Source organism: Sebastes umbrosus, chromosome 2 (assembly GCF_015220745.1).
Source record: "Sebastes umbrosus isolate fSebUmb1 chromosome 2, fSebUmb1.pri, whole genome shotgun sequence".
Taxonomy (NCBI): Eukaryota; Metazoa; Chordata; class Actinopteri; order Perciformes; family Sebastidae; genus Sebastes; species Sebastes umbrosus.
In genome coordinates, this window is record NC_051270.1 from 11534722 (window position 1) to 11547883 (window position 13162).

Below are 13162 nucleotides of genomic sequence, written 5' to 3' on the forward strand. Positions count from 1 at the left end.
AGCACTCCTCTGGCATGGACGCATAGCGTGCAGATGTTTACGCTCGAGTGCACACACACGCTCGCATTGCTGCGTTACAAATACTATAGGCCTCTCTCAGGCTCGGAGGAGAAGCTTCAGCGAGTTTGGGACTTTTTTCTTTTGTTTGTTTACTGGAAGAAGAAAAAAAAAAAAAAAAATGTATCTGGGACAGTGCGACTCATAAGTTACTGTATACCCAGCCTGACATTTTCAGAATGAGATCATTCTCTTCTGTAAATAGAGCGGTAGTTTTGGTTGTTGACTTATTGCGGATGCCCATGTGGGAATGTGAACATCTTCTGCTGTGTGCCACTCCTGTGTTTGTCCATTTGAAGGTTAACTAAAAAAAGAAACCAGTCCTGCCAAAAACAACAATCGTGGCACATTTGATTTTGACTTTATATTTCTTGCCTAAAGGTGCAAACGTTTGTCTGATGATGGCATTAGAGTAAAGGTCAAGGGGTCACCAAAAGCTTTAGTGATTAGACTGGTGACCTGTCAGAAGAGTATACCCTGTCTCTCCTCCAGTTGTGCCCTTATCTTTTATCAAGCGTGCACATAAAATTACAAAATTCTCTTGATTAACATGTGATCAGATGTTCAGGGTTTTTTGCTATTTGTTTTTACAAGACTGTCTTGCCTGTGTTGATGGTCATATTATAAACTACGCCTGCACCTGTCAAATTTATGGGGTTTAAGATTTATGACTGTTTCACTAGGGCGTGTTTACTATCAGTGGCTTGCTGAGGCCTATTATGTAATCTCATCATGACAAGTGATGCCAACAATGAGTTTTCTTTTTGTATGCAGTTTGAACAACAAACTATGTCATATTTATTCAGAGAATAACACCTGTTGTTTGTTTCCGTGCTTTGTTTAAATTGAACAGCAAAATTCAGTGTCTCTCTCTTCTTTTGTAAAACATGTTACTGAAACCCAGTATCTGTTGTGCAACAGTTTAAAGCTTCTATCTCACAGTTTCACTTTACACAAAGGCTTCAGAACTTAACACCACATGCCCCGGAGCTATAGGAGAGGATGACTTGTAACCAGTGCAATTGAAGTTACAATAGACTATAATTAGCTGGGCCAGCTTGACCCCGCCATTGTCACCTGAAGACAGGTGGGAATTATGCCCACGTTGGATCGACCTTATCGTGTGACCAGGGTCAGGTGTCGTCCAATGAGCTCGGCTGTGTAGCCTCATCCATCACCGGCTTTATTGCACCGTTCAGATGATGCCCACAAGGCTCTGACGCTTGGCCGGGAGGGAGGGGAAGGGAGGGGGGGCATGCGACGGAGGGTTAAAAAATGATCGTTTTACAAGAACACTCTCGGAACAAGTTTTCACAGCAACGGTGCGCCATTGCCCTGGAAAACTAAGAGTTAGTGCTCCCAACGCCACAGTAACCCTCTTCCTGATTCCCCAACAGCAGATTTACAGCCTTTCGAACGCCGAGCTGCGAAAGAGAGCAATCACTCGCAGGCTCGTAACCTCTTTACCCCTCGCCATCAAGCCCTCTTATTGCTCCATTTTCTCTCCTGGGCTTTATAAATAAACAGCGTCATCAGGAAAAAACTTCAGTGTCTCTTTAGAACCAGCTCTAATTAGTTTTGCCTGTATATATCAAAATGTTTCACTGTGGTATTTGGCCACGTGTGGCTCATTTGGGGCGGTGATGGAGAGGGTTGTTTTGTTGAGCTGGGCGTCCGTCCCTGCTTAGTGTTGTCTTTGGGGTGTTACTGGCAGGGCCCAGAGTAAACGTTTGTTTTTAGTTTTTTTTTTTTCTTTCCTTCAAGCCAGCTGCTTCTGTTGAGCTAGCCTGTAGCCTGGCGCAGGTGGCTAGTAGGCCAAAAGCCGCAGCAGCCCTCATTCCTCCCCAGTCAGCCTGGAGCACACACACACACACAAACTTTCTTTCATACATGCTCTCTCACTCTCTCTCTGACTCTTTCTCTCTCTCAAACACACACACTAGCACACACAGATCCAAAGCCTCAGGGGGTGATCTGTCTCTCCGCCCCTTGTCGGAAGAGTAAACGGCCAGGAGGGCCCTATCTTGTTTGTCCTTTTCCTGCCTCTTTTTTTATTAGAACCTGATTGCATTTGAACAATAGTTGTCTGCTCGTAAATTTTGCGCCTGTGTTGACATTAGGGCCACATTCCATCCTGTTGCCTGAAGGAGGAGAAGGAGCAGGCCAGGGTGTTCGGTAATTTGTTACGCTGTTAAGCACCTAATGGACGTCCACCTGGTTTTTGAGAGCAGTAGCTGCAGTTCAGGGGCTTGCCTCCCCTTTGCACTTCCAGACTGCAATAGTGTTTTATTGCCTCCAATTATGAAGGCTATTTGGAGGCTACCTAGCTTTGTGTGTGTTTTTCTGTTACATCTGGTTCACCCTGCTCTAGACGGGGCAGCCAGCCAGGCCACATCAAACACTCAAGGGCGTGAAGCAGGCCGGGGCTGTGCAGGTACGACGCACCCTCTCTCCGTTCCTGCCGTAGATTCCGACTAACTCCGCGTGCAGCGCAAGCAAACTCAAAGACTTGTGTTCCCCCGACTGGCTGGAGATGCCAATAATGAGCCTTATTTGTTTCATGTGGTTTAATGAGCAGCCTAGACTGCAGCTGGCGAGAGGGACACCTCACAGGCCCACCCAAAGGTACCCACGCTCCCTGGCAGAATCATTGTTCCCAGCAGCAGCAGAGCCGTGGCGGGCACGTGGGGGAGAGCGTTGAAAGCACCACGCAGCAGCAGCACCCACCGCCTCTCCTCCTACACCCTCCCCTCTTGCTAATGCATTTTTGCGTGGTTTCCACAGCCATTAATTAAAGGGAAAAGAGTGCATCAGATGTTAGTTTTATTAGCCCAGGCTCCTTAGAGAGAATCAAAATGAAAGGAACATATGTCATGCATTTGATGACGCCCCCCCCCCCTCCTCCTTCTCTCTGTTTCTCTCTCCACAATTGCCCACCTCACATACTCACAAAGTGTACAGTCAGCAGCTGTCTGCAGACACAATAGCATTTGATTGATCCTGAGGAAACGGTTAAGACGCGGCCCTGCCCACGCTTTCTGGCTGGCTGGCTGGCTCACATTCTGCACCACTTTATATTTAACGCTGAATGTGGCAGCGATTGGGATAATGGGAGCTGGGGACGGTGGGTGGGGATCTGAGGCTCTGTTCAGGCTCTAATGAGGACAGCCCTGAGAGTTCACAGGACCCTTGGAGTCTTGGGTGGTGCAGAGTTGAGATCCAAAGCTCGACACTTCACAGGTTGGGCCTTGTTGTTAATGTCTCCCTGTTATATTGCCCTCCGCATGACATCACTAATATCTTGCACAACACGGCAGGAAGATAAGTATGTAGATAAACGCTATCTGTGTGCCTCTCGCTCACCCATATATAACTGCATGACATACAAAGACAGATGTGCTCAATCGCTCATTCCTTACTCAACATTGCACAGACACAGAACGCACAGTACATGGATAATATACTTCTTTCTTTCTTCTCTCTCCTTGCAACGTGATAGCATGCCTTACCTTCAGGGGCAGGCTGATTTATGAGACACATGCCTGTTTTTTCATGACTTGTTTGATTGCATTCTCAGCTATCGGGCACTCAGGTTGCCAAGATCATAAAAATTCACACCTGCACAGGTTTGCTATAGAGTCAGATGGAGTGCAGGCAGAGCATGAGGAAGCAGGTGATCTGATGTGTTTTGCTTCCCTTGATCAACACAGACGTATAATACAGCTCAACATTGACGCGGATGATTGATTGATGTTCCGTGTCATCTCACTTTAACACAGGCTTTTATTTTTTGGGCCAGTGTAGCTAATGCGTAGGGCATGGCACATATTTTGTAGATGATTCTCATTACATGTGTTATATCATAAACAAGAACCGTGTCTAATGAATGTTTTTATCGTCTCTCTTTTTTTATTAGCAAAGAACAATGTACAAAACATTCAGACCAAACCAGAGGGCAACCGCCGGGTCTGAAAAGTGAAGCCCAATGCTGAAGTGCCTTAAACTTGCATTCTTTTCTTCTCTGGTTGCAAAAAGAAGTTTGATTATATAGAAGTCTATGAGAAAATGCCCCTATTTCTCACTTGATTTATTACCTCAGCAAACATTGTAAACATGAGTTGATGGTCTCAATCTCTAGTTTCAAGTCTTCTTCAATACAGCATGATGTTCATTTAGTAAACTATGGTCCCATTTATAGTCAAATAGATCATGAAGCAGGGAATGCTTTAGGGTGTGGCTACCTTGTGATTGACAGGTCGCTTGCACAGCATCTGGGAGTTGTCCGTGTTTTCGTCTTACAACTTAAACTCTTTCACAGTGTGTTGTCAGTTCACGAAAGTTCATTATAACACTTTGGTTGCCTACAAAGGCTTTATTCAGCGTTCAGTTGTACTTAGCTCCACCCTCTCGTGTCACTTCTGGTTGGAAATAACCAAGATGGCGACAGCCAAAAAGTCAAACTCGAGGCTTCAAAACCGTAGGCTAGTCCACAAACCAATGGGTGACGTCATGGTGACTACATCCATTTCCTAGTGTACATAAAGTTTATAGGTAGTCGTAGCAACAAATATAAATATCTATCAAGTGAAAGTTTTAGTCTTTGAGTTTAGCCTATCACATTTTTAAAAGGTAACTTTGTGAGGTCCATTGAGTGGATATTTTTACCGGACTAGATTGGATAAAATGCCATTAAACACAAAACGTCACAATACTATTGTTTAAAGTGCCATGGTGATATTTCATACACAACATTCAAAGATAATGCACCAACAGAAAGGTCATTTGCATGGCTCCTCTCATATAAAACGATTGAACCACATCAAGTTTATAAAAGATATCTGAGCCTCTGTAAATTCCTTCCAAAAAGCATTCCCATCAGTGTGGCGCGACTCCACCCTTGTCCTAAAACGATGTCCTGAGTCAAGCAGCCCGAGCTGTCTAGTCCCATGTGGTTACAAATGACCTCCTGTAGCGATAATGCAATAAGCGTTGTCTCCTATCTGCGTTCTCTGGGTTCTTTTTCACTTGGCCTGACACAATTGTGCATTTATCAGTGTAATTGCAAGAGTTGGAAGCACTGATGTTGTCTATTAGGCGGATTTCCATCCTGTTAAGAGCAGAGGGCCTTTTAATGTATGGCCCCGCTTGAGTGAACTGCTACACAATTACGCACCGGCCAGAGATTGAGTGGGCTGATGATGCTGATGATCGGGATGGTTGTGATGGCGATGATGATATTGGACCACCCTGCACTCTTCTAACAAGCCTTTCAGAGAGTGAAACAACAAAGTGAAACCGAGGTTAATCATTTTATTTACTCGTTTTTCTCTCTCTCTCTTTCCCCCATCTCTCCCTTTTCTTTCTGTTACCAAGTGATGGAGCCCGGACCGTGGAGCAGGGCGGTGCAGGGAGGGGGCGGAAATCGATGGGGAGCGCATTACAGTAAAACGTATTGATTAGGAGACCTGCGAGCAGTGTGTTGGTCGCGGAGATGGTGGAATGATGCAATGCTTAAAGGAATTTATCCTTTGACTTTTACATTAACCTTTTATTGACTGCTTTGCCTGTCCATAATTAACACTCACTTTAGCTAAAGTGGTTAGTTTGAGCGCAAAGGGGTCTCCGGCCCTTATTGCAGCGAGGGCCGCGGAGCTGCCGCCCCAGCCGCAGTTCAAGTGCACTGTGCTGCGCGGAGGGAAAGGGCCTCTGTGGAATAAGAGGCGATAGAATCCTAGATACCTTTCACATTAGCATACCATTTGAGCGCGGGCCTGCCAGGCTATAAGGTTTCAGGGCAAATTGAAATGAGTGATTGTGTTGCCAATCTCTCTTGACCGAGCGCCAGATGGGATAGTTAGGCCCATATCTGTCTGGGGTTAATCCATTGGAACAGCCTGGACTCACAAACACATTCACTGCCTCCCCCCCGCCCTTACAAACCTCTTTGTCTTTGACCTTAACTTTAAGGTGGGCTGCTCTGCCATGGGAAAGTCTTTTGGTGAGCCTTGTTTGTACGCCACCGCTGTGGCTCACACTGAATTTCTAGCAAGAGCCCTGGAGAGCTTAAGGCACCCTCGCTTGATATTGACTTTTTGTTTGGTTCCATTTTAGCAGTCAAGGGACGCTACTCTGTGAACAGTGGTAGATTGTGTAAAAGAGTGTGTGCTGAATTACCTCCACTACATTATCTTTGATAGTCGTCCAGTCTTGATATCTTTTATATCTCTGGTAACCCAGGAGCCTTCTATTTGCAAGCTAATGTTGCAAGATCCCTTGTCAGATAAATGCAGCAGCTCTGTTGAAGGCGGCTGGTCAGGGTGTTTTTTTTTTTTTTTACGATGTGTGTGTAGCCTTTCAGAATGAGTCAGGGCGGCAGAAAAGAGGCAAGTGTTTTCTCTCATAGCTCTACTGAATGAATACTTAATCACACCAAATCAAAGGCCTGGGTTCCCTTGGCCTGTGGTGTCCTCAAGCTGATGTCAGCAGAACCACACAGTGTGTGTGTGTGTGTGTGTGTGTGCTGTCTAGGTCAGTTTGCACTCTCTCTCTTTCTTGCACACTCTAGATATGTATGCCAGCCATGTCCTCCTCCTCCTCCTCCTTCTCTGAAGTGGCGCTTCCTTTAATTCGCACCCTAAATAAATGATGAGAACATTTAAACACACGGCTCGTCGCAAAGCCCCAAGGTCGCCTAATCGTATTATTTATGAAGTGATGTGCTACATAATGGTACTTAGTGCATGTTAACAGATGCTATTATCAGGCCCTGATCCGGAGCGCAGAAGATATATTGGAACAGTGGATGTTAATGCCGCTCCTCACCGCCGTAATGCAGCGGCTCTTTAAAGGGCTAACCGCACCAAAATGCAGCACTTAGGCCGAGAGCCAGTCGAACATTAAGTGGCTCCGGTGAAAATATATAACCCACAAATTGTGGCAGCCCCCGGCTGTCCCCTGACAACTTTAACATCCCCTCATCTCATCCATAACCGGCCCTCATATCCTTCTCTTCAGCTCTCCGTGTCCTCTCCATCCCCTTCTTTAGTCGCCGGCCACAAGGTGGTGGTGGTCGTGTGTGTGTGTTTGAGGTTTTTTAGGGTGTGTATATGAAGGGATATGATAGGACAGACCCTGGCATAATGACTGAGTGGGGAGTAGAACTGGCCTTGTGGCTCTAGAAGGGAATCTTAGGCCACCACTCACACACACACACACACACACACTACACACACAACACACAACACACAAATGCCATCCTCCTCCTCTCCCTCTTGCACCTCCAGGGTCAGGGGTCACTCTCATCTGTCAAGAGGCAGAGGGAGGGCAGATTTACAATGACAGCGGAGAGCAACACCAAGTCACCGCAGTAAATATTTACACTGGTCTGACAAAAGATGTGGCGAAGGTCTGTGGGGGTTCCATACACTGTAAGAAATTACAACTAACCCCAGATTATTAATCACAGGAAAATCACGCAAAGCTGGATATCTCACGGCTCCGGCGTGATCGCGACAACGGAGAGGGATGTTCTCGTGAAAGCATCCATGCTGTGTGTGTGTAAGACGAATGGGGCATTAATCATGATACATGATGTCACGGTTTCTCGTCACTGTTTCTGCCATTTATGTGTTTGGAAACACTTTCCTGATGCATCACTTTCTCCCACTCTCTCAGCTCCATTTAGCTCACAGGCTTGAAGGTTTTAAAACGGAAATGCCACAAAAAAGGAAGTACAAGATCAATAATTTAAATATCATTAACAATATGTAAGGGAAAGGCACTTTTATCTGAAGCATTTGAACGAAGAGATTACAGTCTCCTTTGTCCACACATCACACAGACACACTTCACATCCTGGAGGTTCTAATTGAGCACAGTGTTATTAGGAGTCATAAAAAGGAGAGGAAACACACAAGCCGAATGCCTCCTGGTCAAACACACATTACCCACTGTGTGTTTAGGGACAAGTTAACACACACACACACACACATCATTGACTTAACAACTTGACATTTCTGGTACTGACCCCTTGAAAGCCCCCATGAGTCAATACAGAAAGAAAGATTTCTATTTATCTACAATCCCTCTGTTGCTAACTAGCACTAGTTCCTGGGCATTAAAGGGAATATCCTGCATTTTTTTTTTATTGCTGTTATAGAAAGGGTGAAGAAAAATGGTAGAAAGTCTAGTGACCGACCTGAGACGTGTGCCCTAATGCTGACGAGTGGCTACCAGTTGGTTTTGATGGAAGGGGAGGAGTTAATGGGTGCTCTTGTTTCCTGTGTCCTGTCGCCTCAGGTGCCACTCAAGTCTGGCCCAGACATTACCCCCCGAGGAGGCCCCGGTGGACCGGCCCTTCTGGGGTGTGGATGACCCCGGCATGCCGCTGCCCTTTGATCTGGCCGACATCATCAACAGAGTGGAGTCGCTGCTCTGGAGGTGGGCCCGGAGATGTTGAAGTGTGGAAATCTGTTTCTGTACATAAACATACTCATGCAACCAGTCACAGGTTGTTTATTCATTACTCACACATGATTTTAATGGACAGTTTATTAGTATTGAATAATGTCTTTATTCTCACATAAATTCACACATGGATAATGGTGTTATTATTTACAGACCAATGCGTGATTCCAGAGTTAATGAAGGGTCAAATAAGAAATGTGGATAGTATTTTGCATGTTGTGTATTCCATGTGACATATGCTGAAAAACTGGCCCAGATATGAGCAAACTAAATGGCCACTTAGGGCCTCAGAGGAATATAAAAGATAAATAAATAATTGCAAATGGCTTTGTCAGCCACTTTTACAGCTTTGGGAGCTGCTCAAAGTCTCTGAAAAAGTTTGTTCTGTCCTTGTTGACATCATGTACAGATGCACAGAACACACCCACACCTGCTGTCACACATATTTTACATATAGTACACACTCCACCTAGTTGCTCAGCAAGTCTTGTCACAGACTCTAATAGTACATGTATAGTAAATCATTAGTGTTGGCATTTGGAGTGGCAAATACATTCCACTAAGTGAAGTAAGACAGTGTGTGCTTCCCTATTGGCCAATCATAGTACAGTGTGTATCCTTCTTCAACCTGGACCCTATTTTCCCATGTTTTTGTGTCCAACTGACTGATAGCGACAACAGTTTCTGAAATTGTGGTGCTATTGGGGCAAGCAGGCGCTATCATTTACATCCACTAAAAATGCTGGTTTTTGACATGACTGTTATTCTGACATTATGGAAAGAGTCTCGCTCAAGGAGAAGTCTCGTTGTGAAATCTGGTTAAGGTGACGTGTTGCCGGAAGACAACGGTGGAATAGTGGAATACATCCATGGTGGAAACACTGCGAGTGCCAGCCGGGCAGTACAGAAAGCTTAGTGGTATCTAAAATATTTTCAATGTCATCGCTGTATATTTAGATGATTTCGACAATGTGGATGAGGTCTGTGAATTCGACGGCCTCCCATATTTATTTGAGCCAGAGTATACAGATATTCAGACTTCACAATGAGACTTCTCCTTGAGCGGGACTTGGACACAATAACAAACAGACCAGATCAAGAGAAAGGCAGGAAAAAAAAACTTTTGTCGTTATGTCGCCATAATGTCGTTCGTTTCACGGCAGCAAGTTAAAGCGTTATCCCTCAATACTGGACCAATTTCAGAAATTGTTGTCCCCATAATAGAATATAATAGACACAAAAACATGGGAAAATAGGGTCCAAAGGCCTGTACTAAGAAGCAAGTTCAACATACACAGGGTATCTTCTCGTTATCTGGCTTAGCTGGACATGTCTACTGTCAGCAGAGCGGAATATTTTACAAAGGAAGAGCAAACTGTAATATTAGACAATTACGAAGAAGTTAAACATAATCCAGATCAAAAGTAACACAGTTGAAGCTGCTGAATGCTGGAAGGACAGCTGGCAAAAGAAAAAAAATGTGTGAATGCATAAATTAACAGATTTATTCATTTAAAGGAATACTCAAAAATCAGATACAGTCGTCTCGATGGGGCAGTGATATTATAAATAGCTTTCATAATAGAATGGATGAATACATTACAGAAGTCTACATTATGCCCTTTGATAACAATGTAGCGTGTGTGACTATTTCAGCCTTATTTCAGCTGCATCCCCGACTACGGCGGTGTGAAACGGACTTGAGACCAAGTAAAAAAATATATATACTGTATATAAAAACATGATTCAAAGCGGTAAGTACCCACAGCATACAGCCAGCTGTCCTTCCTTTTTGCTTTTAGCCTGGATTATGACTGTAACTTCTTCATATTTGATCTGCTCACTGAGCTTTGATTAGTCAGTAGGAGGTGCTTTTATACGAGTTGATCTCTTATCTGGAACATAACCTGCTACGGAGCAGGTTAGGTGTTCAGCATAAGTTACCATGGCGATCTACCCCGGTAAGAAGTGAACCACCATCGTAGGACTGAAAATGCCGGGTTAATCCTGATGTTACCTCGCTAACAAATCCTGCTTCGTAGTACAGGCCTCTAGTTAAAAAATTGCGAAGTTACCCTTTAAGGCATTTCAACCACTTGTTGTCACATAGCAAATCTTTGAATGGCCAATATACAAACTCAAATGAGCTTTTATATCTATATTAAGATCACAATTACATTTAAAGGTCAGGGTCATTTCACAGGAGGCCAATCATAACATAATACATACATTTTGACTACTGCCTATTTTTTTTCTTGTCCAACAGGATGTAATGGATGGATAGAGGGAAAAAACCCACCAGCTTTTCTGAATGGCCCCCGCTTCAGCTGAGCGAACAGACCACTGAAGACACCTTCGTTGTGATCCCATCAAGATTGATTTCCTTTTGATTGGTCCATCTACACCCCCAACCCTGCTCCACTGACCCCGGCATCTCAGCCACCCCAGACCACCATAATAGAACCAGAATAGTGCTTCAGTAACATGCCAACAACGCAAAGCTTAGCGACAAGCTACTAGTGTCACAACGGTCTAACGAAACCTGAGTGGAACCTGCATTTCAGTGTTAGCATACATTGTGTAACTATTTATTATTTCAGCGTATTCTGTTAATCTCATGTAACCCAGACATGCTTTTATCAATAGATTGACTCTCATTCTCAGTAGTCACAGTACAGTACATACATATATGCTTTCTATTTGTCACACAGTGTTATAATACAGTATAGAATGGTTAATCTTTGCTCACATGGTATTGCATTCTTCACTTGTGTATAGTGTAATCCCCCTTTTATTGTGTTCGGAAATGGAAATGAGCCTGAAGTGACCAAAGAAAGAATAACATAAGAAAGTTATGAATGTCACCCAATGGAGAACAAGAAGAATGTGTTGTTTAGTGTTTATAGTGTGCTTGTGCCATATGGAGGTATGTATGTGTGTGAGCATTTAGCCGTGTGAATATACACGTAATCAGTCGTCGGCCTGTGTGTTTGTGTCGCTCTCCCACACGTCTACATGAAGGCGCGCGTGTGTGAATATGATAGTGTGTGTGTGTGTGTGTGTGAGCCTGTAGGCAGCCTGCCAGTTGTTTGTTATTGAAGATATGCATATGGAGAAACAGAGACTAGCAGCAGGGCCCCTGCGCCTCTGCTCTGAAGAAAGGCAGCACTGATGGAATGACCCGGAACACAACCGCCGTTTCTCATAATTACAGCTGTTCAATCGCTTTTAATTACTCTTAAAGTGTGTAGAGCACCACGTTCCCCTGTAATGCTGCGGGCCATCCGAGAGAGCGAGAGAAAGATCCGGCGCTTCTGACAAAATCCACTTTCAAAACAGCTAAGAAGGGTTGGAAAAAAGGGGGCCGACGTCAAAGCAGTGTAGCAGCCCTCCTCGTTTGATTCCTTTTTCTCTATCTAGTTCATGATGAAGTAGAGACGCTGTTTACTATTAAAAATGCAGAATGCACTCCTTTTTTTACTTCTGAGGTTTTTTCCAAGATGTTAATGGTTGCCAAACGCTGTTCTTCTTGCTTCTTCTTTTTGCTGCGCCTCTCTTGTTTGTTGTTGTCAGAGATTTGTTTGTAGATCGGCAGTAGCGTTGACTTGTTTGAATCACTCTGTGCTCCCTGCGCCACAGCTTGTCTGTCTGAAGCAATAGGAATGGCAGTAAATAAAAAAAACAGTGTTTTATCCAACGACCTGCGTCACACTGTTCTCTGTGTGCTTTTGTCCATTATTACTTTTTATGGATAACACATGTATGACAGGTGCAAACATTTCTTCATACATGCATGTGTGTGTGTGTTTCAGTTTACATGGTGCCTGACTGTATTTCTACTAATATTTTTTGACCTGACCTTAAACCTAGACGAGCCATGCTATGTGTCTCATTACTCTCCCACTGTGGTGAAGGTGAGTTACTGAGCTCTGAAGTAGCCTCTCCCTAGAATCTGTCTCCCCTCAAGATAAAGAGGACATCAGTGGACAAAGATCCCTTATTTAGTGCTGCAGCTCTCTGGCAGGACAATTAGCTCAAATATATCCACACCAGACCAAGGTCAAGTCGTGCTTACATGCACAGTAGGTCTATAAATAATTCCTAATATTTGCATGAAGTTGATTAATTTCCCATGGGGCAAGAAACATTTGGTTTTCCAAGGAGATTTAAACCAAAGCAAATAAATATTAGAAACAACATTTACAATACGGATTGGTCGATGGTTTCTGGATGATGTATCCTAATTGTGTAATTATGAGGTTCACATTGTGGTTTTGAGTGAAATGTCTCAACAATCACAAGAGGGATTGCCATAATATTTGGCACACACATTCATGTCCCCCCGCAGGACGAATTATTATAACTGGGTGATCCCTTAAAGCTAGGGTTGGTAATCATCTTCAAAAACATTCTTAGTTATATTTGTTACCTGCCTGCGCACACTCTGCCCGTGCACTCATTGTGAGTCACCGGAATCTTCCACAAGCTGCTAGTTTGACAGCTGTGAGCTCTAACAATAGCCATGTTCGTTATGTTTACGTTCATAATGATCATTTTGGTGGAGTGGCTTTGGAGGGAGGCCAGAAGGAACAAGCTGTCAACCAGTGTCACTGACTTGGCGACTATCTCGCTAGATTTA

General features: G+C 44.1%; 1 protein-coding gene across 3 annotated transcripts in view; it reads left to right on the forward strand.

Moving 5' to 3' along the window:
- fto (FTO alpha-ketoglutarate dependent dioxygenase) overlaps nucleotides 1-12220 on the forward strand; it is a 170338-nt gene extending 158118 nt beyond the window's left edge. For 2 of the 3 annotated variants that reach the window (XR_005203673.1, XR_005203672.1), the window contains exons 9-10: nucleotides 8356-8566; nucleotides 10790-12220. Coding sequence is in view for 1 of the 3 variants with exons in the window: in XM_037747127.1 (XP_037603055.1) it covers nucleotides 8356-8496; nucleotides 10790-10796 (148 nt within the window). In the remaining 2 variants the exon portion in view is untranslated. The remainder of the gene's footprint in view (nucleotides 1-8355; nucleotides 8567-10789) is intronic. The other variant, XM_037747127.1, reaches the window with a different exon arrangement.
- Nucleotides 12221-13162: the final 942 nt, after the last annotated feature.